This window comes from Manis javanica, chromosome 12 (assembly GCF_040802235.1).
Source record: "Manis javanica isolate MJ-LG chromosome 12, MJ_LKY, whole genome shotgun sequence".
Taxonomy (NCBI): domain Eukaryota; kingdom Metazoa; phylum Chordata; class Mammalia; order Pholidota; family Manidae; genus Manis; species Manis javanica.
Genome location: NC_133167.1, coordinates 9,828,322 through 9,851,576, shown reverse-complemented (window position 1 = coordinate 9,851,576; position 23,255 = coordinate 9,828,322). Strand labels below are relative to the sequence as shown.

At 37.8% G+C, this 23,255-nt stretch overlaps 1 protein-coding gene across 8 annotated transcripts in view; it reads right to left on the bottom strand.

Moving 5' to 3' along the window:
- SPHKAP (SPHK1 interactor, AKAP domain containing) overlaps nucleotides 1–23,255 on the bottom strand; it is a 127,253-nt gene that overhangs the window by 77,521 nt on the left and 26,477 nt on the right. For 3 of the 8 annotated variants that reach the window (XM_073218032.1, XM_073218035.1, XM_073218033.1), the window contains exons 2-3: nucleotides 20,035–20,113; nucleotides 9,931–10,036 (exon numbers count right to left, since the gene is read on the bottom strand). The exons of 3 other annotated variants lie outside the window; for them this stretch is intronic. In XM_073218032.1, the coding sequence (XP_073074133.1) occupies nucleotides 9,931–10,036; nucleotides 20,035–20,111 (183 nt within the window). In that variant the 5' untranslated portion in view covers nucleotides 20,112–20,113. The remainder of the gene's footprint in view (nucleotides 1–9,930; nucleotides 10,037–20,034; nucleotides 20,114–23,255) is intronic. 2 more of the 8 variants (XM_073218034.1, XM_073218036.1) reach the window with 1 other exon arrangement.

Genomic DNA, 23,255 nt, shown 5'->3' with positions numbered 1-23,255 from the left:
CGGTTTCATTTTTGTTCAGTTTGGTTTTGGCTTTGGTTTTGTGTGCCTGTGTGTGTGTGTGTGTGTGTGTGTGTGTGTGTGCCTGTGTGTGTGTATGTGTGTGTGTGTGCCTGTGTGTGTGTGTGCCTGTGTGTGTGTGTGTGTGCCTGTGTGTGTGTGTGTGTGTGCCTGTGTGTGTGTGTGTGTGTGTGTGTGCCTGTGTGTGTGTGTGTGTGTGTGTGTGCGCCTGTGTGTGTGTGTGTGTGCCTGTGTGTGTGTGTGTGTGTGTGTGTGTGTATGTGTTTTGCTGTTTTTGTGTGTTTTTTGTTTATTGATGTATGATGGAGATGCAACTTTATATTAGTTTCAGGTGTACAACATGATTCCACATTTATATGAATTAATGAATAATCAGCACATTAAATCTACTTACCACCTGTCACCATACAAATTTATTTTTTCCCTGATGAAAATTTTAAGATTCACTTTCTTAGCACCTTTCTAATTTGTAATGCAATATTATTGACTGTAGTAACCATGCTGTATATTAGATGACACTTATTTTTTATAACTGGAAGTTTGTATACCTTTTGATCTCCTTCATTTATTTTGTCCACCCCTAACCTCACTTCCCTCTGACAACTACCAATCTGTTCTCTGCATATATGAGTTTTGTTGTTTTGTTTTTTACATTCCAGACATAATTAAAAACATACAGTATTTATCTCCTTTTATCTTACTAATTTCCCTTAGCATAATATTCTCGAGGTCCATCCATGATGTCACCAATGGCAAGGTGCCATCTTTTTTGTGGCTGAATAGTATTCCATTGCACATATGTACTATCTTCTTTATCCATTCATCCATCATTGGACATTAGCTTGTTTTCATATCTTGACTATTATAAATAACGCACAATGAATGTAGGGGAGCATTCACTGTTTTTACGAGGTGTTGCTTATTTAACTGGGCAATCAGTGGTGAACAAAAACATGAATAGTGACAAAACAAACAGTCTTGTTCTCATTCTGTTGGGGGTGGATGGAGAGAGAGAGAGAGAATGAAAACTACTGTGAAGATTAATAAAGCCAGAGAAAGGTATAAAGAAGCAAAGAATGCTAGGTGCTATTTTGGAAAGTATTTTCTAGCAGGCCTTTCTGAGGGTGACACTGAGCAAAGATCTGAATAAAGTGAGGTGTCAGTCACACACCCAGGTGAGAAAGAGCACCCCAGGCAGAGATCCTCAGCAAAAACAAAGACTCAAAGCAGGAGTGTGCTTGTTGTATTTAAAAAACAGCAAAGAGACCACAGTAGCTGGCACAGAGTGAGTGGTGGGAGAAGTGCTGAGAAGGAACCTTTACCTTCATTGTAAAGAAAACAACTGCTGAGTTTGGTCAGATATTGTTTAATGTCTTGAGGCCCTCTCGAGATTCTACAAAATTTGTTTATTATAATTTTGGATTATTTAGCCAGTGTCTTAAATAATGTTTCAGTGCTAATTTAAATCTTATTATGGCTTTTCCACAAACACACATACACACTAGACAAGAGGTCAGAGATTTTGTGTAATTTTACACAGTTAATTTTGTGTTGATTTAATCTGTGCTTTAGCAAAGTTTCTGAGAATTCTGTATTCTTTTGTTTTCCACTCTGGGATATAATACCTTTCCATCATTTCCTAGGGAAACCATAATGCATATTCAAAACACACTGAACTCCTGAGAAGAAACAATGATACACACTGGATATAAAATTGTATGGAAGAAAAAAATAAACATAGAAAACTCAGTGGTTTGGTCTCAGTTTCTTGGAAGACTTAGTTAAGATAACATTTTTCTTTCAGTGATGATTCCACTGGCTGAATAACTCAGTTCTTGTCTCTTTAGTCTCCTTTGACAAACCTAAGAAACAGCTTCCAGTGTATGAATACTCAGGCTTGACTATTTCTGGGATGCATTCTGTAACATGATTATCTGTTTGGTTGGATGAGAAGTGTTCTTGTATTACACTATTTACACCTACTGTATTTTGGAAATCTTATAACTGATTATTAGAAAAGTATTGGAAAATAACAGTTCTTTCAAGGCCTTGGAACAAAACGATGCTCCATTACCAAGGAAAAGGAAAAAGCCTAGAATGCACCAGATCAAAGGTGTACTTTGTTGGCAAGGTTGAGAAGGAAATGGTTAGTAGTGATTCTGCAATTCATTGCCTCTCTTTATTTCCTGTGGGGAGGCCTGGGGAACACCGCAGATAACAGAAAAGATGACACTGTCATGCCTCATTATAAACATACTAATGACTGACCTCCAGATAACTTGTATTTTTATAGCAGGAAAGTCCTTATCTATGAAATACTTTTAGCAATATGTACCTGGTCTAACTTAAGCTTGCCTCCGGTAAATAAACACAGAATACAGTGATATATGGAGCATTCACTTCTGACAAATGTCACATAGGGATGTAGCTTTCTGAGTATAAAATGGAGACATTTTTCATTAACAAAAGGTCTCTCTTCTTTGAAATTAATGCCCCCATGTGTGTAATAATGAGATTCTGTATGTTAACTAGGGCCAGAGTGCATCCTAACGCGGCAAGAACGGAAGTGAGCGGCTTCAGGGACAGTTTCTGGTATCTCCCGGTTTTGCTTGTGCCACACGATTGCTGGTCTCCTAGAAACTACATCGTGTCTCTAGCAGTCATGAGAATGGTGTAAAAGCACAGAAGCAATACAGAAGCATGAAGCCATGCTTGTTTACTTCTGCCATGTCACACAGATGTCAGCTGGCTGAAGAATGCTTTGAAAGTTGATCCAGCTTTTTCCACGTGAAAGTAATAACTGAGTTTGAGTCTCAAGTATAAAATGCAAGAGTTACAAAAACCAGTATACTCAGGAAATGCAAATATAGTATACTTTATGAATGGTCAGCGATGTTTTAAACAGAATCAAATCAATCATATAAATAGAGGACAGCTGATTACTATTGCTATTTAATTGCTATTTAGAAGCAGTATGGTGCTGCAGTGTTGATATGATCAGTAAGAGGAATGTGATTTTTTAAAATATTTGATGTGCATCAGGGCCTCCTATTGACTTTGGATTATTTTGTGTAAGAATGCAAAGCATTGGTAGTGTAAAATTTGCCACTGGTGAAAGGGACAGTGGATTTAACGCCCACATACCACAAGCATGGGGGCATGCTTTTGGCCTTTGGCAATTATAAGAAAGGGGCAACTCTCATTTTATGACTCTTTGGAAGAAGCTCTTGGAAACAACTACCTTTTAAGATGTAAGCAGATCGACATTCAATTTGCTAAGAGACACAGTTATTTCCTGGATGCTCTAGGTCCTGCAGATCAGGGTCCTTGTATGGGTCTTTCAGGGTGGGTCTCATTGTCAAAACAGAGATAAGCCTAGTAAATGTGAGTACAAAAATGGGGGTGCTTATTCTCAGGCATTCCTGAGCCAGTGGCCCCTTCAAAGGGCTGTTCAAATCTATCTGAGCCCTATCTTTCTTTCTTGCTCTGACATTGGCAGAACTGAAAACTGGACACGTTAGTCAGAAGGGCAAGCTGGCAGGATGCAGGGAAGGGGATGCCATTGAGATGGTGGGGAATGCAGTACCTACTCTTAACTCCAAAACTGAGAGAGTTGCTTAGATGGGATGCTTAAAAGACAGAGTGAAGCAAGCAGGGATGGCAATTCTCGTCTTAAATCCCCAAAGACAGAAAGGAGAATGGCAGATTAGACTTTTAAAAAATATTAGAGCCCTCCCAGTTTTAGATACAGTTAATACATAATATAAGGGTTGGGGGTCATTACAAGAATTTGGAAAAAGAGATCGCTTCCCTCATTCTGATAGAACAGCATCACCCTTAATTCCATAAAATGTCCTAAGCTATTTTAGGCAGTCAGAGTCCTATTTTTTGGTTAAAAAAAAGAAAGAGAAGAAAAGGCACAGCAAGACCCTTCCAGGCATTCTTCACACATGACAAAAGGGGTGCCCCGGAATGGAGCCACAGAGACAGCATAAGCTAGCATGCTGGAACTTCAAAGAGTTGGGGAGCAGCAACTGGAGGCAGAGGTGGTGCAGAGGCCTGAACAGGCATTCTCAAATACTGACTTTTGGAAAAAAAGAAGCCAAATCATATTCAAACTGCAAAATAAACCACAATTGATAGTTTTAAACTAAGTTTCCCATCGGACTGCCAAATAGACATCTTCCAAAGAATGAGCTCGCACCACGCCGCGCGCACCAGGCTCCTCTAAAGGCAAGAGGACATGTCAGTATTTCAGCCTGTTTTTTTCCCCAGGGCAGATGACGTGAGTCCCGCCAGTGCCGTCATTATCTGTGTGCTGGCCTCAGGGCAACCTGGAAGCCTCCTGGATGTTGATGTGGTCCAGGCATATGGGTTTCCTTATCCAGTCCCTGAAGTGGACCCCAGGGGTATTTTGTGACTGGCTGTTTGGATGTATTTGGGCTGAATCTGAACCCATGGATTCCCTTTGCTACTTTGACGCCTAGCTCCTCTCCCCAGTGACCTCAGTGGTACCACCACGTGTGGATGTCCTGGCTCAAATATTCAGAGCTCCTGGTTCTGTTTAACTCTCCCTGCCATGGCGTCCTCCTGCTCTTGACTTCCACACACATCTCACCTGAGTTGGTTTTTCTCCTCACTGCCCGTATGCAGGACCTATTTGTCCTCTCCCCGCTTCCCCATCCACACCAAGTATATCCTTCCTGACATCTCAGATTTATCTCCCTTTGCTGTAAGGAATTCTTTCTAGAATTACTAGATTCGCTTTCTATACACATATCACTTTTAAGAAGACAATTATCTACATTTTTTCTTAAAAATTTTCCTGTTTCTTCAATGCCTCTGGTTACTCCTGCAAAATGGAGATAAAACAGGACATCCAGCCATTTGACAAAATTTAGCTAGGCCATTCTCTGGCATCAGACGCTGAGCCTGAAGACCATTGCTAGGGTTGCTGGGTCAGAACAGAGTGCTGAAAGAGTGTACTCCCATCTACAGAAAGGTGAATATACTCAAATTATGCTGATTGTGTTTTAAATTTTATTTATTAATTTTTTTTAAGTCCTTCCTTTCAGGAAACAGCTTCTGCAAATACAGAATATTATAGCTATTTTCCATCCCGTGCTTGCTGAAAGTACTATTGTGGCTTTTGGCCAAGAGCAATGTAATTCTGACTAATAAAATGTCTTTAAAGATATGGATCAGATTCTGAAAAAGCCTCTCAATTTGCATGCCATGCCTGCACACATTAACTGAATTGCTTTTGTTAATTATATGTCATCAAAAAGATATGGGCTTAGATGAAAGTGTATCTTACAGAATAAGATGAAACATCAAGGGACATCCATTCTGTCATTCTTCAGATGTATTTGTGCCACAGTTGAAAACAAATGTAAGTCAGTTTAAAGGAGGCCAGTCATGGCAAAGAATGTTCTTGAAACTTCAAAGAGCTGATCAGATGTCACGTTAAGTTCAGAATCTGCCTCTGGGAACCTGAATTGTTTTCAGTTTGCTGCCTTTAATAGGTCCAAGTGTAAGACAAATTTAATTAATATGACATTAAAAAAAGAAGGATATTTGGGGTATTGATTTTTCTCCAATAATTCTTTCCTCCCATGAATCCTATTCAGACTCGGTTCCACCATATCCCAAATAGCAAATCTGCAATCTGTGAAGTAAAGCATGGATTGAAAATGTCCAGCTATTGTGGAAATATGATGTTGACTGTAATGCTTTCAAAGTAAAGGAAAATCTAATAGATATTCAACTTAATGAGGAGACATTGCATGTGATATTCAGAGTAGTTTTAAAATTCTATTTAAATAAATTTTGCCCTGTGTATTTGTATATAAGATCATGTATATGGAAACTAGTATTTACTGCACATCAACTATATGAGCCAAGGGCTTACACAATCTTTTGTATGTAATCATCACCCCAACGCTAAGGCATCTTAGTCAGAGAAGTTATATCTCTGGCCTAAGGTCACACAGTAAGAAGAGAAACCTGGATTCTAACTCAGGTGTTTGGATTCCAGGTTGAGGTTTGTCACACAATATCCCACTACCTCCCTAGAGGTGGCAGATTCTCATTTATTGTGAAGAGAATATAAAAAAACTTGCATTGAGTGTTTAGCTGATTTAAAAGGATAACATTTATAATCATTTAGCTCATTCAGTGGAAGATCCCTATGATTCAGTGTAACAGTGATGGTTGTATTTGTCTTATAAGGAGAACTAGTCCTAAGAAAGGGAGACCATCAGGCAATGTGAGAAATGACTCGACAGAGTAGAGATTAGTTGACATTCCAGTGTGGATGGACTCATAGTGTCTGCTTGGAGCCTTCCAACAAGAAGAATTCTGGTGTGGTGTCCAGGTTCAACCGACTCTACTGTCAGTGTCAGTTAAGGAGGGGGCAGTAGTACTAGTTCAGCAGTACCAGTCATTAAGTAAAAATGGATTTCATTCATCACAATTCCATTAAGCTATGCAATCACTAATACCCCCACTGTGAATTTACTTGATAAGTTTTCTAACACATAGAGGAAGTAGAGAAGGGAGAGAAGGAATAATTCTGAAGCTGGAGCTCAGATGACCATATAACTTACTGGGCATAGAGAACTTTTGAAAGCAAAAGGGGGTCTATTAACAAAACTCCAGGACAATTTATATAAACTGTGACTGGATGGCATGGTCACCTTAGCTCTCAGGAAAGGCTGTCCTTCACTGACAAAAATATGTATTAAGGAGTTCCTTTTTCAAATCAATCCACCAAAGCTTTTTTTCCCCCAATGCTATGGCTTATTCACAGCTATGCTTCCAGTGACCATATCTACTCAATAAAAAGACGGAACTGAAACCACTGCACCTGGGTAGGATCCCTGAATGCCTTGGAGATTCACTGTGAAGATATTTTGTGAAAAATCTGCAATTTTTCAGAAGCTGATTATCTAACTAACGCACTGTCTTCTGGACCCTTGTTTTATTTCTTCAGCCAGTTAATTTAGCAATATGTCAGTTCTGATAAGAAGGTTTGATGGGGAAGAAGATGAAGCTATCACTGGAAATGAATCTGGGGAATTTCCAGTAGATTTCAATTAAGCTGGTTACTCTTACTGAAGCCTGATTGACTGTGAAGAGAGGTGATTCAGCTGGACAGCCTTGCTGTTTGGAAGACAGAGCTGTCCTTGTTCATTTTGTCTCTTTTGTGCAGAATGTAAATTATATGTGCTTATGAACATATAGATCCTCACTTCCCCAGTCCCACTATCTGTGATTAACCAGCTTAGGAAAATCAATGATCACATAAATTAGCTTGCAGATCAAGGCAAGAAAGTATTCAATCTTCAATATCTCTTTATGGAGGGCCTATGTTCTGGATACAAAGAAGAAAATATTAGTAAGCTACTCTTTTGAAGGGAAGGAAAACAATTAGAGCCCACAAAGTCTATGACGTATGGCATATTTGCTACTGAACTTTCTGTAATTATTATGCAATTATTATGTAAGCTTAAGACAATAGTTAAAATGAAAGGAATGCACTATGAATATTAGCAAAAATATTACCAGCACACAAAGGTGTTGACTTCGGCACTAATTTGTATCAGCCCTTCCTAAATTAAATTGGATGCTCTCTTCACTCATTCAAATCTTAATCCACTTCTCCTTCTGAAGGTTATTAACTATTGCAGGTCCAGAGTGTCTCTCTCTTCTTAGCTGTAAATGCCCATGATACTCATTTTGCACCTAATTTATACCATTTAGATATATTAATGTATAGCTATCTTACATAATTATTTAACTTATAAATTACCGTTTGACTTTTTACATGAGAAACAAGTATTTTTTATTATCTGTCCTTTTATCTCTCCTCAAGACTTAACAAAATTTTAAATGTACTTCATTTGGATCACATGAAATCGCCTATAAAAAGAAAATTTTTGATCTGTACAAAACGAAATTTCATATGGTTCAACCTACTAATAATTGTTCTGAAAATAGTTGTGGAATGAGTAAAAATATGGTTAAAACTTTAACACACACACACACACACACACAGAGTTAGAATAGATGAATCATTTAGAATAGATGATTGACTTCTGGCTCTAATTTTTCAAGTAAATATTTCACCCCAAAGAGCTATATTAGTTCAGTAACTTCCAGGCATGATTTTTAAAGAAATGAATATGACCGCCTTTGTCACAGAGCAATAACTGTAGCTGAAATGGCAGATCACAAAGTGCTGACTCTCTCAGCATGGTAATGCCTACATTGAATTATTTTCTAGCTTGATAAAATTATTCTTGATAAAATTATTCTATAGAATAACATTAGTAATAGGTAATTTTTATTTTGAGGGCTGATGTATGTCAGGCAGTGTCTTAAACATTTCATACCTATTAACTGACTGAATCCTCACCATCATCTTCCTTTTTCAGACACACAAACCGAGGCATGAAGGGGGAAGGTGATTTAATTGAAATCCACAGCTTAGTAATGACTGACCTGGCTGTTAAATTCAGGCTGTCCAGCCTCAGTCCTTCCTTAAAATGCCACATGGATTCTAACCAATAGGCATAGTAGAACAAATGAAAATTCACTTAGGCTTGTGAAACACAGAGCATCTGGTGAAGACTTTATAATTTGGAGTCACAGAGTTGACTGGAGCATGCCTAGGGTTTGAAGAACTGCATGTTTACCTCTTTTATAAGTAACTTAAAATCATTTTGAATTAGAGTGTCTCAGTTTCCTGCATTAAAAACTGGAATTTATAGCACAGATTCCTCTATAAGAATTTTTTAAGAGAAGAAAGAACATTAGATCAATTAGCACATAATAAGAACCTTTAATTAATTAGACCAGTTTAATTTTATATTTGGCTATAAATGTATGCATCCAAATACTTTGGTAAAATTACATTTAATGCTACTTTTCTATAATCAGTGCATGTTCTCTAAATCAGGAATTTATCATTTTCTTTAGTACTTGAAAATTCTACAAAAACCTCACAAGCAGGGAATTTAAAGAGGCTGTTTAACCGGGTATGGGTTTCAACAAGTCAATATATATGCATACATAATGTGCATTATGTATATGAACATTATATATATATATACATACATATGCAATACTTTAGTAACAGAATTTGCCTTAACTTACATTTATGTAAGTATTTTTTATGATTTACCTTTTTTTTAATGGTTAATGAAATAATCCAGGGGATATCCTCTGGATGAAAAGAAACATTTTCTCAGAATTCTGCATCAAACAGTGACAAAGACATTAGGTGGGAAACTGGGTGTTTTTTGCTCTAAGTGTCTGGGCCTGCAGTTGGATTGGCTGGGAAAATGAGGTAATTAAATTGGATGATTTTGTGTTGTTCAAATGACAACCTTCTGCAAGTATGTTAACGCAAGGTTTGTTTATCAGTTCTAAAGTCTTTATTTTAGGAAATGCAATTGTTTCTCCTAATAAAATAAGCCAAGCATACTCTTCTCCTGAAGAAAATATTAAAAGGAGAACAGCCAAAAAGTTTTCTTGGATGAAGACTTGGGAGTTTAATATAATAAGGTGAGCCACTCAAAGCCTGTGCAGATTTTCTCAAAACCAAGAAGATGTCACCCTGGCTCACTTTGGGAAGAGGGTCTGACAAGAGGTTGGAGTTCTGGTGGAGAGGCACTGGAGGCTTATAATTTTTGAGCCATACCTTTCTGAACTGCTTGAGCTTTCTGATCACTTTCACAAATTATAGCCTTAAATGTCATCAGGGGTTATCCAAGCAAGCAAACTGTGGGCCAATCTGTTGTTTAGTGTTGTCGTTGTTTCTGTTCTAAAGAAAGTGTCTGGAAAGTCAAACTAAAGCTAGCATTCAAGTGCAGTCGGTGAGAGGAGGGTGGCACTCAGCAAGGTTACCTTCTTACACGCCGTGATGGAGCCACCCAGGCTGCTTCCAGAGCGGCTGCTGGCGCTGCCTGGCTGCGGGGCCGAAACCTCGTACATCAGCGGTGACTCCAAGTTGCTGTTTGTGCCCCGAGACACAAAAGAGAACACAACCAGTAAGTCATCTCTGTACTAAAAAAGGATGAAACACTATACGGCTTGTCAAAGATCATCTTTTCAGTTTGCGCTGACCACTGCAAATCCTCCTGCTGACGCTGACATTCCTTGGTTGACTTCCCTGTTGTGATCAGGGGAGCCACTATGAACACTTCTATTGTGACTATGGAGCTGTGACCCCATGACCTCCGCAGTGCTGAGATGGACACGATGCACCTGCCTGATTTCTAGCAGCTGTTAACATAACATGTTTTCTTAAGCAACCAGTTTTAAGCCCTGTAAAACACTTGTTAATTGCCACATTAATTCTGCCTGGCCCAAACCAAAAATACTCATCTTATTTTTTTAAATGAGGGAAAAACACATAATTTTAATCAGCAGACAGGATGATACCACGAAAAGAATGTAGGTATTAAAAAATACAGATTTTCTCTTTGTCATCTCTGGCTGCAGGCAGTATCTTTTTTCTGTCCCCCAAATTCTCAACATAATATCTCTCTCAGATCTTGGGTTTGACTACAAATGGGGCTATCTATATATTTTTACATTATTTCTACATCTTTAAAGTTATTTAAGTATTTGAAGTGATATTAAGTTTCTATGTCTTTAAAATTATTTCTACATTCTTCAATGGGTGATATACTGTGAAATTATTACCAAACCTGCTTTTCATGATATGACCAGGAGATTCTTAATTGAGCCTATTTAAATATAAACAGCCCTCTGAATCTTAAGGATTTTTAAATACTTCTCTTCCAAAAAGAGGAAAATTTGGAATTAAAAAAATACTGTTATCTCATCTATACATTGTATTTTTCCTGCCTGTTCAATGCACAGACCATGTATAGTTCATTACAATACCTTTTTTTGCAATATGATCTAATGATTCTTTATGTAATCATCAAACAACACATAGACTTTTTCTCTGTGTTGTAAAAGAATCACCAAATAGCAATCAGTTAAATAAAAAATGTATTTCTAACTAATATATGTTCTAAGTTCTAAATTAGTTCATTTTGATTATATCACATTTAATCATAAGTCAAAAGTGTGTGGACGTAGAATGTTAGCATTTCCATTGCTAATTACTGTGAATGACACTTTTTTAAATGACTACTGATGGTGCCATGCAACAGATCGTAGATTCAGTTAAAATAGAGTCATTCAAGTAAAATCTGTTTTGTTTTAGATTTTCATGTAATACTTTCTGAGTAATCGACACCTAAGAACTAGAATGGGCCTAACTTAAGCGAGAAGGTAGCATTCATGTTATCTTCGCTTAACTGGAAAAGGTTATGGAAGAAAGGAAGGAAGGAAGGAGAAAAGGGAAGGAAAAGAGACAGGGAGGGAGGAAGGTAATTGACTCCAGATCCGGCTATAACTTCCCAGCTACTAAGCTGCCTAGCTTTTCTGGATCTCTCTTTATTTATAATGAATGTTTGGGGTAAAGTCTATGGTCCTTCCTAGCTCTAGAAGTCACTTGCAAAATATCATGGCGAGCTAGGCTTTGAGCCTTAGTTTTACAGATTTCTCACAACGTGGGGCCTGTCAGTTCAAGCTGCCATGTAAGTGTGAGAGGATCTCAAACCCAAGTGCAGATGTTCATCTGGAGGCTTTATTGGCCGTAAGCCCACTTGGCTTTTACCCAAATGCCAAATAGTTATCATTGTTAGGTTCCAAATCATTCACATGTGGAAGACCACCAACCAAGCTTACTTCGCCCTGCAATAACTCGGCAGTGAGTCAAGGAAATCATGTGTTATTCCTTCTAGGAGGTAGCCGAGGCCCTGTGTGTAGGTGTGCAGGTGTGCAGTGAGCAGGTACGCAGCTGTGCAGGTGTGCAGGTACTCGGGTATGCAGGCGCTCAGGTGTGCAGGTGCACAGGGGGACAGGCTGAACAGCCCACACTGCTACATGTCCTGCTGCTACCATGTCCTTCAGGCACCTCCAGCGAGCTAGTGGATCACTTGCATCCAGGCCATTCCAAGACTTCTGTCTCATGTTAGGACATCTCGCATGTCTCTTTACAGGGTTAGCAATCCTAGGAGTGGGAAGTAGGAAGGCTGACAAATAAGGTTGAGACAGACCTGATATAAAATAGAGTAGAAATGCAGCTTCAGCAATCTCTGATTGCTCTAGAGAGGATTCCCATCTAACTTGGGGAGAGTTGGTTAGGTCCCAAATCAGGGGGCAATGGAAACATAAAAAAAGTAAAAGATAACCCATGGAAATTCCTTGTTTTCCCACAAAGCACTTTATATATGACAGCAAGGAGACAAGGAACTGTTTTAGTTTTTATGCACAAAAAAGTTCAAGAACTGCTGAGCTAGTCAAGTGAACTATATCTAGTGAAAGGTGAAGAAAAGAATTTTTAAATGTTTGCAAAGTTCACTCTATTTGTTCTAATGTTAAACCTTATAACATTAATTAAAATAAATTATATATATTAATATGCATATATATCTGTTATTGTTGTGAGAATTAATTGAGGCTGTAGTGTCGCATAGTGGGACTAAAATCAGGGCATTACTTGAAAACAAGTGGGATGCAACCACATTGCGCCAATATTCGAAGTGAATGCATCATCTCCTGATCTCTGGATACACATTATATATTAGTTTAATGATGCCTAATACCCATAACTATATGTAGAGAGCTTTATCTTCTAAACCATGTGACATGGGTATGAATTTATGTTAGGTGACTTTATACCACAGCCCAATCTGTTCCCATGCTTTTGGGTTGGAGACGGGATTTTAAGAGTATTTGCAAAGATGCTGTCTTGGTCTCTCGAGAAGCAGAACATTGGCTGTCATGGGACAAGGCACGGACAGAAGCACCATGAAACACATGCATTTATTAAAATGAGTTAATTTACTTTTTACATTAGAAATTAAAATTTACATTAGAAGAACTGCTGTCAAGATACAGTACAGCCTAATAACTTGCTGCTAATGGGTAAGGCTGCAAGTTCTTTTCTGGGACATTTTCCTCTGATTTTGACAAGTGTTGACAATATTTATTAAGAACATCCTTTCAGTCTGGCTTCATGCAGAAACTGCTAAATGTGTTTCAATGAGGGTGTAGATCAAGGCAGAAAAGAAGGTTCCAAAGCAGAATATGAAGTAGTGACTTAAAAAATATTATGGGAAGAGAAGGAGGCTCCTTTACAGAGAAATATCACATATAAAGAAGGTATGAGTTGCCACCACTCTGCGATCATTAATGATTCATTCAGTGTGAAAAAGTAGGTCATCCACGGGAGTGAAAATGTCTTGGGGAACATTTCCTTATTTCCCCAGAGAGAGAGAGTGTCCAGTTACTGGAAATCAAATTGTTTCTATGTTGCTGTTCAAAGTTGGGTCTGTGAACTGGTATGATTTCACCTGGAAGCGTGTTAGATACCCAGGAAGTGTGTTAGATCAACCCCCCCAGCATTACCGAATCAGAATCTGCGTGATTCATGTGCCCATTAAATGATTCATATGCCCATTAAAGTTTGAGAAGCACTTATCCGGCATATTGAATTAAATACACTTTTTCATTTGTCCTTGAGTCTTTGCACAGGATGTTACATTTGGGAACACCCTTTCTGGGCCCCCTCCGCCTTCCTGGATTATTCCTACCCCATCCTTGGGGCTCCACTTATATATCGCCTCTCACACCTTCCTCGTCCCCTCCCTCTACCAAGGGCACCACTACTCCTTCCCACAAGCCTGCAGTGCCCTGTCAGACACAAACATTCATACCCTTCCCTGCCAACCCCATACTCCCACCCAACCCTAATAGTGACATTGACACTCTCGTGTGTTCGGATAGCACCCAGGACCATGTCCTGTTACAGCACTTCTCAAAAGCATGTAATTTGTCTTATTTGTCTGTCTCCGCATTTAGGCTATAAGTGCTAAAAGATCAGGGACCCTTTAGGACCTGGCAGTGGTGGCTGCTCAGTTAGTATTTCTTCATGTTGTCTGTTCTTATCTTTCTGAGTATCCTCGTTGACCTCACAAGATTACTCACAGGAGAGTACTTGAATTTAAAGTTAAATTTTCTGCAGGGGTGACATTGATGAGATCAGCCACATCTGAGCAGATAATTTAAAGAATTTCCCAGGATAGTTCTAATGAAAAGAAATCCTGCTGCCATTGTTGCTAAAATGTCAAGTAAACACAGTGAAAAGTTAAACCATTTTAGATGCTAAAAGATAAGATTTGCTCATTTCTCCTCCCCCTCACAAAATGCTTTCAGTAAATGTAGTAATTACCATTCCTTTGATTGTCTCTATCCTATTAAAGATATTTACTCCGAACTTTATCCTAAATCCTTTCATCTCAACTCTAGGGGGTAAAAAAAAAAAGCTCACATCTATCAGAAGAGATCTTTAGCAAGGAATTGAGATGCTCTCATTAAAATCAATTTAATGACATGCTACAACTAAGAATTTAGAGGATTTTAAAATACACCTCTGTGTGGTTCAAAATGAAAGTGTGCTCAAGTGAATGTCCTTATTTTACCCTCAGCCAAAGGGATCAGCTTGCTACATGAAGCTCAGGGCTTTAGGTTCGTGTTTAAAAAACTGGTTTGGTTTTAAAAAAATCATGTGATGTGTTAGTTTTTCTTACTTTCCTCTTCTGACCAATCCACAAAAACTCTCTCCCTGACCAAACTACAGTCAAGCTCCTCTGAGCCTTCTTTTCAGTTAGAACTTGACCTTGGCCTGCACCCCCACTCTTGGACTGCTGAGCCCAGTTTTAGCAAAGAATCCCTGCTGAGTCAGTCTAGGGAGAATTTCCCCACCCTTGATATCTGGTCAAGTTCCTCATCCTTGATGTCTAGGTCTGCCTTGAGCAAGAACCCTATTAGGACTTTCAGCAAGGATCCCCTACCCCTGATGTCTCTGCTTGGTAGTTTGCCATCCACAGAGCCCCTCACTCGGCCCACTGGCCACAAACCTCATTTGTCCCTGTTGTATCTGGAGCTGAGCTCAGTTCTACATGGATGTCTCTCTCCCTGCTCCAGGAGCTCAAACAAAGTCTTCCATTTTCAATTTCTTTTACACTGTGAATTCGTGTGCTGTTCTGCTCCTTCTCCTTCTCTGGTTTTTACCTCGTATGTAAGAAGTTCACTCTTTTTTTCTTCTATACTCATGCTTTTCTTTTCTAAGGTGAAGATATCAGAGCATGATTTTCTCATCACGTCATCTATGCAAATTAAATGTCACCAGCTCATCAGTGGCTGAAAGACCTACGAAGTCCTCATTAATTCTGCATGATTTTAACAAACGTATCAGAGGAAACAACTATCCAAACCTTGATTTAGAAACCACTGTTATATGTACAGTTTCAATAGTTAAATTTATCTCCAAGTACTTTACTTATAAAAATGTTTTAGGTGTATGTTTGGGTCGTCAAAGCATATTATGTATATCACTGCATTTTGCTGCATTTAGACTTTAGTTCAGATACATTCAGAATATGTTACAGTAACCATCTTGTGTTCTTCCTGTTTGTATTTGTGTTCTTCCACCAAACCCTCACCCATGTGCCTCACTCTGTTATAAAACCTTCTCTCTGTTACTTTTAACAAAAATTGCTATCACTGAATGCTTAGCCAGTGCTAAGTACTCTGTGTCATTTAATGATACCCTTTTACAGATTAGAAATCAAAAATTGCTGGTTAACATACAATCCAAGGTTATATTACTGGCAAATAACCTATCTCACAATTGACCTGACTCTCAGAGTGTTGTCTTCTACTGTGACTTATAATATTCCTTCCAATGCTTTGCTTCTGTGGCCATGACATCTAAGTGAGTCCTAAAGTAGCCAAATCCCAGCGCTTTGGCACCAGATAAACCAAAGTTCAAGTTTCCACTCTGCCCTTACTAGTTGGATGACATTGGACACATTACTCAAATCTTCCTAAACCTTAGTTTCCTCATCTGTAAAATGCCAATTGTAATAGATGCTTTGTCATGGTACCATTCTGTGCTTAAATGGGTTATTCCTGTAAAGCTGCAGCATAGTGCTGGCAAAGGGTAAACACTCACTCACTATTAAGTTGAGGGATCCTGTCACAGTAAACTCTGTACATTTGTTTACTCATCAAAGCCTCCTTGTTAGATTTTCCAACATTTTGATATTAAATGTAACATATGCAAAACTTTTGAATAAATGCATAAATACTTGCTATAGTAATATGTCTGTTTTCTCTTCTCAGACCCTGTAATACATACAATAAAGATTTCCATACTTAGGCTGACTCTTGACTATTATCATGAGATTTGAAATCAAAGAATAATTAAAGCTTTTTTAAATCCAAGAAGACACAGAATTCATTCTAGTTGTCTGAAATAGTACAAAGATGAGGCCTGTTCAGGCACATGCTTTTTCTCTCTCAACATGGTGAAAATGTCGAAATAATAGAAGCCAAGGCCCAACGCTTATAAAAGACTTATCTGACACTGTTGGGAATTGAAAGTAGTTCTAGTGAAAAGTAGTTGTTGTATTGTTAAAATATTACTTTAATTGAAAAAAGTGATTAATAAATACCTAAGAATGATTTTTAAGGTATTTTATGTATTTGTCCTGTGTGTTTCTGTTTGCCTTCTTAATTTGCTTGGCAAATCCTTTCTTCCAGAGACTCTGGGAGTCAGGCTTCCGTGGAACCCCTGTGTCGGTTATTACAAACATCACATTCTGGAACTGAGTAAAGAATTGTCACTGGAGGGGTGGGAACCTGGATTGAACCATGCATTGCTGGTCATTTACATTTAAAGTCAGTTATGAAAATAGCATAATGAAGTGAAGGGAAGTAAAAGAAGAAAAAATGTGTTTGAAGAATATTGGCATGTGTCCTTTTAATGTGTCTAGTGATTGTGTAGAGCATAGATGTTTAAAAATCTGCTAATAAATAAGCAAGTGAATGAATTTTGTTGATCTCTGACATTAGGAAATCTGATACATTATTCTGTCAATTAAAATAACAAGTGATACTTTTACATATTGTTTTTGGGAACATAAATTTACATGACTTTTTATGAAAAACAATATGGACATGCTTTTCAGTACTCTCACTCATGCATGCCTGTTACCCAGTAATGCCCTTATGGGAATTGATTCTAGGGGACAGACACCAAAATAAAGTATGTTCTGAGATACTCAGTCAATGTTATTAATAGAAAAAAAGAAAAGAAATAACGTATTCACCAATAGGCGGTGGAGTTAATAGGTAGACATTAAGATGATAGCTCTCCTCCCAAAGAGGGGAGATGGGAATATGCTCCCCTATTAAATGAACACAGTTGAATACAAAGTGTTATACTGTATAACTATTATAGGTAGCATGCCTTTAAAATATAAGACTGATCAGGTCACTTCTGTGCTTAAAACCTTACAGTAGCCCTGCATTTCACTTTGAGTAAAAGTCATTGCCGTGGAGTGCAAGGTGTGACATGCCTGGACTCCCTATCCTCTGGGACCCTGTCCCCTCTGCACTCTCCCTCCCTGCACTCTGGCCACACTGGCCTCCTTGTTTCTCCTGGAACAGGACAGGCACAGTCGTCTTGGGCCTTGACTGGCTCTTCCCTCGGCCGGGAATGTTCCTCACCAGGAAACCTGCACACATCACTGCGTCACCTCTCAAAGGTCTTTCTCAAATGCTCCTTCTCAGGGTGGCTTTCCCTGAGCATACTATTTGCAGTTACCCCCCGAGCGTCTCTACCCCTGGCTTGCCAACCTCTCCTGCCCTGCTTTATGTTTCTCAGCATAAGTATCATCTTCCAACATTCCACAGAATGTACTTGGTCCTAAGTTTATCATTTATTATGTATCTCTCCTCCCTGGCCCCCATCCCCACAGGTTTTAAACTCCACAAAGGTGGGGATTTTTGTTGACTTTTTGTGATGCATTCCAAGTCCAAGAATAATGCCTGGTATACTGTAGGATCTCGGCAAATGTTTGTTTCATCAATAAGCTAATAAAACATAAATCATAGGAATATACGAAAATGTTAACAGCAGTTATCTTTAGGCAAATGGACTTGTGACATTTTCTTTCTTGTTCTTTTTTACATTTTCTAAATTCTCTACATTGAGCATATATATATATACATATATGTGTGTGTGTGTGTATATATATATATATATATATATATATAGTGTGTATGTGTATGACTCAAAAGAGATCTTTATTTTTAAATGTGTGATCTCTGTTGGAAACCTAGTGCTTATGAAAACATTGGAGGTGTAAAAGTCTATTGTAATTACAGTCAGGAGGAATTTCCCTTATTATTAAATAACCTTTTCCTTCAAAACCAAATTTGCGATGTTAACATATGACTGCTTTAGTGATGAGTTCTCCTAGATTGATTGCTATTGACTGGTAGAAGTAATAAAACCAACGAAACCAGCTGTCTTAAACCAAAGGTAAACTAACACCATGGCAAAGCTTTAGTGCTGCCAGAGAAGAATCCTTTATCACAGATAACCGTCTAGGAGCTGACACCTTGCTTTCCATATCTCTCTGAGGTTTGAGGATGTTGAATGACTTCATAGTTGTCTATGCAGGTAACTGACAAAATGAAATTAACCTGGAGAATTCTGTGGGGTTCTTCACTGATTCTGGATAATCAGATCTTACTTCGATCAAGGCAGCCATGTTATGACTTTCAAAAGTACAACGTGTTAAATGTCAAAAAGTTGTAAGTTGAAATAGAATAAATTTTAAACAGAAGTAGTTTCACATCAGTAACATTTAGCAATGAGAGTATAAATGGAGCTCACAAACTGGGAACCATATCGACCTGCACAGCATTAAAACATTTTGAATTACTTGTGAACACCTGAACACTGGAAAAAGAATAGTGCCTAAGCTTTTTACTTCTCTTGAAACATTGATAAATCAAGCTACACTGCACAGTAATTGGTGAACTTGGGGCCCCCTTAGATTCAGTATGTGCTGTGAGCCTGTCGCAATCATTTTCATTACAAGTGTTGGCCTGGAAAATATTTGATTATGTGACCTCCAGATAACAAACATCCCTGATGTATTTTTCACTTCAGATATTTAGAATTGTATTATTATGCTGTGAGTTACATTTGCTCTTATATTTATTGATTTTTTTAAATTCGCCTCAGTCATTATGACATGACCTTTCCATCTGTCTCTTCATATCCTCACAGCATCACAGATTGGAAGGTGCTTTTAGCCTAATATATGCATATGGAGACTGAGATAGAGGTTTGGCATCTGCTCAGTTACACCATTAATTAAGTAATTTAATTTGGGCTCCAAACCCAGGTGGACCTGACCCCAGTCTGTGCTCTTTCCCAGATGCCCTGCTGTCATCACATTGTACCACTTGCTTTTGTCACATGCTAACTTTCTGAAGAATTGTTTGTCTTTGGGGTGCCCCCAGTTTATGGGTGCCATGGGGCCCAGAGAATAGCAATGCAGACAAGGGGTGAGGGTGAGCACGAGGAGAGGTCTCGGGCTGCTGCACCAGTTAGGTGGCGACTCCTGTTGAGGGAAGAGGGGGACTCGAGTCACCGAGGAGCATCACCAAACGCACTACCAGGCCTAGGCCTCCGTGAAGGTGGAATAAAAAAAATCCTCCTTTTTGATCTCAGGGATGAGGAAAGCTCTGCCTAACTAAAACGTTCTGCCCCCTGAGGCTGGAATCCCTACTAGTGTCTTAGAGTCACTTAAATGAGAAGAGGGTAACGGGATCTTGAACAGACAGGACACAGAGGGGATAAAACTTGATGGTAAAAAAGAGGCCAGGTGCATAACATGGTTTGCAGTTTAGTAAAAGGGGCACCATAAGCCAGGAAGCCTGCCAGGTCAGGGTTAAAGCTGGAGAGCTGACACCCAGGGGGCCCACAGAGGGCTGGCAGAAAAGAGGAGGCCCAGGTCATGGCATGGCTGTATAATCCCCAGAATCCCACACCCCACAACCAACCTGGATTCCTGGGAGTCTCTCCTGGTGGACAAGGCAGCAGAGAGGCAGGTAGGTGAGTTTGGTTCAACTACCCACATGGCTGATGGAGGGACCACACCCACAGTAAAGTAGTTACAAACATCAGCAGATTTGGAGAGGAAGCAGGTAAGGAGAAGGGTGGGGAAGAAAAAGAAACAGAAGTTTTAGTGTCATTCACCAAGAAAGACACAGTCACAAAAAGCTGCATGTAACAAGAACAAGGTAGTTAGATGATGCAGTTGTAACAATAAAAAAACAAACCTCAGGAAAGGGTTCAAAGACTGACTGCCTATTTTCAGGTAGTATCTGTCTTGGGCAATACGCTGGATTTGTGTCTGTGATTGGGCTTCACATCTTTGATGCAGCAAAAGGTCACTGACATCTTGAAGATAAGAATTTCAGAGATTTCCAACTTAGCTTATGGATATTTCTTGGCGAGAAGCACAGTTTGTCCTTCTCAAGCTTAATATTTTAACATTAAAATTAATAGTAAGAGAATAGCAGGGCAACAGATTTTTGTGGACATTTGTTCTAGCTTTTTTGAATGCCTTCTGATTTTTTCTACACAATGCTTACCTGTAGGCATGCTCAAATCCTTTTTTCAAGGCAAATCAATAGCTTATTACCTCAAATCTTAAAGGCTATGAAGTTTGTAAAACTGTGAACAACCCAATAATATCTATCTATCTATCTATCTATCTATCTATCTATCTATCTATCTATCTATCTATCTATCTATCTATCTATCTATCTACCTATCTATCTATCTATCTATCTATCTATCTATCTATCTATCTATCTATCTATCTATCTACCTACCTACCTATTTTTCATCTATCTATTAATAGGAGTAAAAGGTAAAGAAGAGAATAAAGTGACATTGTTTTTGTCTCCATTGCTGGTAGTTACTGGCACATAATTAGAATTCAAGAAAACTTTACTGCATGGATAAAGATGCCAGAGAAGAATTTAGGCATGAAAATATCATAGTATCAAAGCAGGAAATACCTTGTGTGGAGTCATGGGATAATACATAGCACCAGGTGTGAATGAGAGAACATCTGTGGTCACATAAGAAGATCTCCAGTCTATGTTATCTACTAAGGATTATGATTTTCTCCTAAAAGATCTTGCACGCATTCCTTAGATTTAGTCCTAGAAAACTCATATTTGATAGCATATAAGTGATTTCCTTTCTCTAATTTTGCTTTTTGTTTATAGCTCATACGAAGAATGTACTTTATGTGTGCTTTGATTTATATCCAGCAAACATGCTAAACTCATATATTGACTCTAATAATTTGCCGATTCTTTTGGATTTCAATGTATACCGATCAAATAAGCTGCAAATGCTTAAAGTTTGGTTTCCTCTTTTTCATGCCGCTTACTTTTAGTTTCTCATTATTGCCTTACTGCATTGGCTTGGAGCTTCAGTAAAATGTTGAATCAAGTCATGCAAAAACTCTTAGTTATGCAACTATGTATTATGCTTGCTGTAAGTTTTTATAAATAAGGAAGTTCTTGTATATTGGTATTTTTCAAATATTTATTTTATTTTATTAATTATAAAAGGATACTGCATTTTATCAAAGGTCTTTTTACATTTAGTGACATAAGCATATTGTTTTTCTCCTCTAGAGTGTTAATTGATATTGTTACCAAAATGAGTTGATTTTAGGAATTCCAAGATTGATTTAATATTAGAAAAATGATGTATTACCCTTTTTGTATGCTGTGGGCCTTAACTTGCTAATTTTGCATTGGGAAATGTTTTCCTCTGTGATCACAAATGAGATTGATTTTAGTTCCTTTCTTCCCTTGTTCAGTTGGTATCAAGGCTATGCCAACCTCCAAGTAAATTTAAGGTATTCTTCTTTTTCTATTTGCTGGAAGTTTGCATACTATGGAAATTATCTATTATTAAATGTTCTCCATCAAAACTATCTTAGGGTAGAGATTCCCTGTTTGAAGGGTTTTGACCAGAGAATCTGTACCTTTAATGTTTGTCTTGGCTTCTATTTCTTTTTGAGTTACTTTGATAGATTACATTTTTATTCAAAATTGCCCATTAAATCTTGTCTATATTTATGTATTGACATAATGCTTTATAATAGTATTATAATTTTGTCTAGTATCTGTCATGATGCTCACTTTTTCTTACTCCTATAAAAATCCACTCAGAAGTTCCTCCAAAAAGATTATGTTTTTGTATTTCATACCCATCCCACTTTTAAATGTAGTACACCAAGGATTTGCCAATTTGATTTGCCTTTGTCATTCCTTTTTAATCTCTGTTTACTTACTATTGTATTAATTTCTGGTCTTATAATTACTTACTTTTTTTGTGGTCATTTTGTTGTTCTTTTTGAAATCTCAGGAGATAGATGCTTACTATCATCTTTACACTTTTCTTTGTTAAATGTATGCCTTTAAGGCTATGAATTTTTGTCTTATAACAGCTTTACCTGCATTACACAAGTTTTGTGGCATATTTTTTCTTTAAACATCTTTCTCTTTTTCAGTATAATTTTTGTTCATTTCTATTTATATAGAAAATTTTAATTTATCTTTTCATTACTGACTTCTAGTTAAATTGCATTTTACTCAGATAAAAATGGTCTGGATGTTAAGAATCACTTTACAATCCAGCATATGGCCAATTTCTGTAATATTCTACTGTAGTAATTTCATTGCAGTATTCTATTTATGTACATTAAGTTAGTTGTGATATTCAGATATTCTAAGTGTACACTGACATTTGTGGATAATTTCTTTTTATTTGTACGTTCTTTTTTCTGTTTTATTTCTGTGGCTATTTTATTATGTGAACCCAAAGTGAAAATGGCATATCTTGTTGGTTATTCATCCTTTTCCATTATTCAGTGACATATTTAACTTCTGACAATGTTCTTTGCTTTACATTTTGTTTTGTCTGATAATGATAAAGATACATCTGCTTTCTTAGGTTAGCTATTGCATCATATATCTTTTTGCATCTTTTTCAGTATTTTCTGTTTTAAATATGTCTTAGTTTCTTTGATTTTTCAAATTCCAATGACATCTTTGTTTTTCATTTGGAGCATAGTCCATTTACTTTTAACGTAACTGCTGTTAAAGTTAAAATCCTTTATAATTTTATTTAGTGAGTAGTAACAATCCAGGTTTTGTCTGTAAGAAAATATCTTTATTCTTACAAGATATTT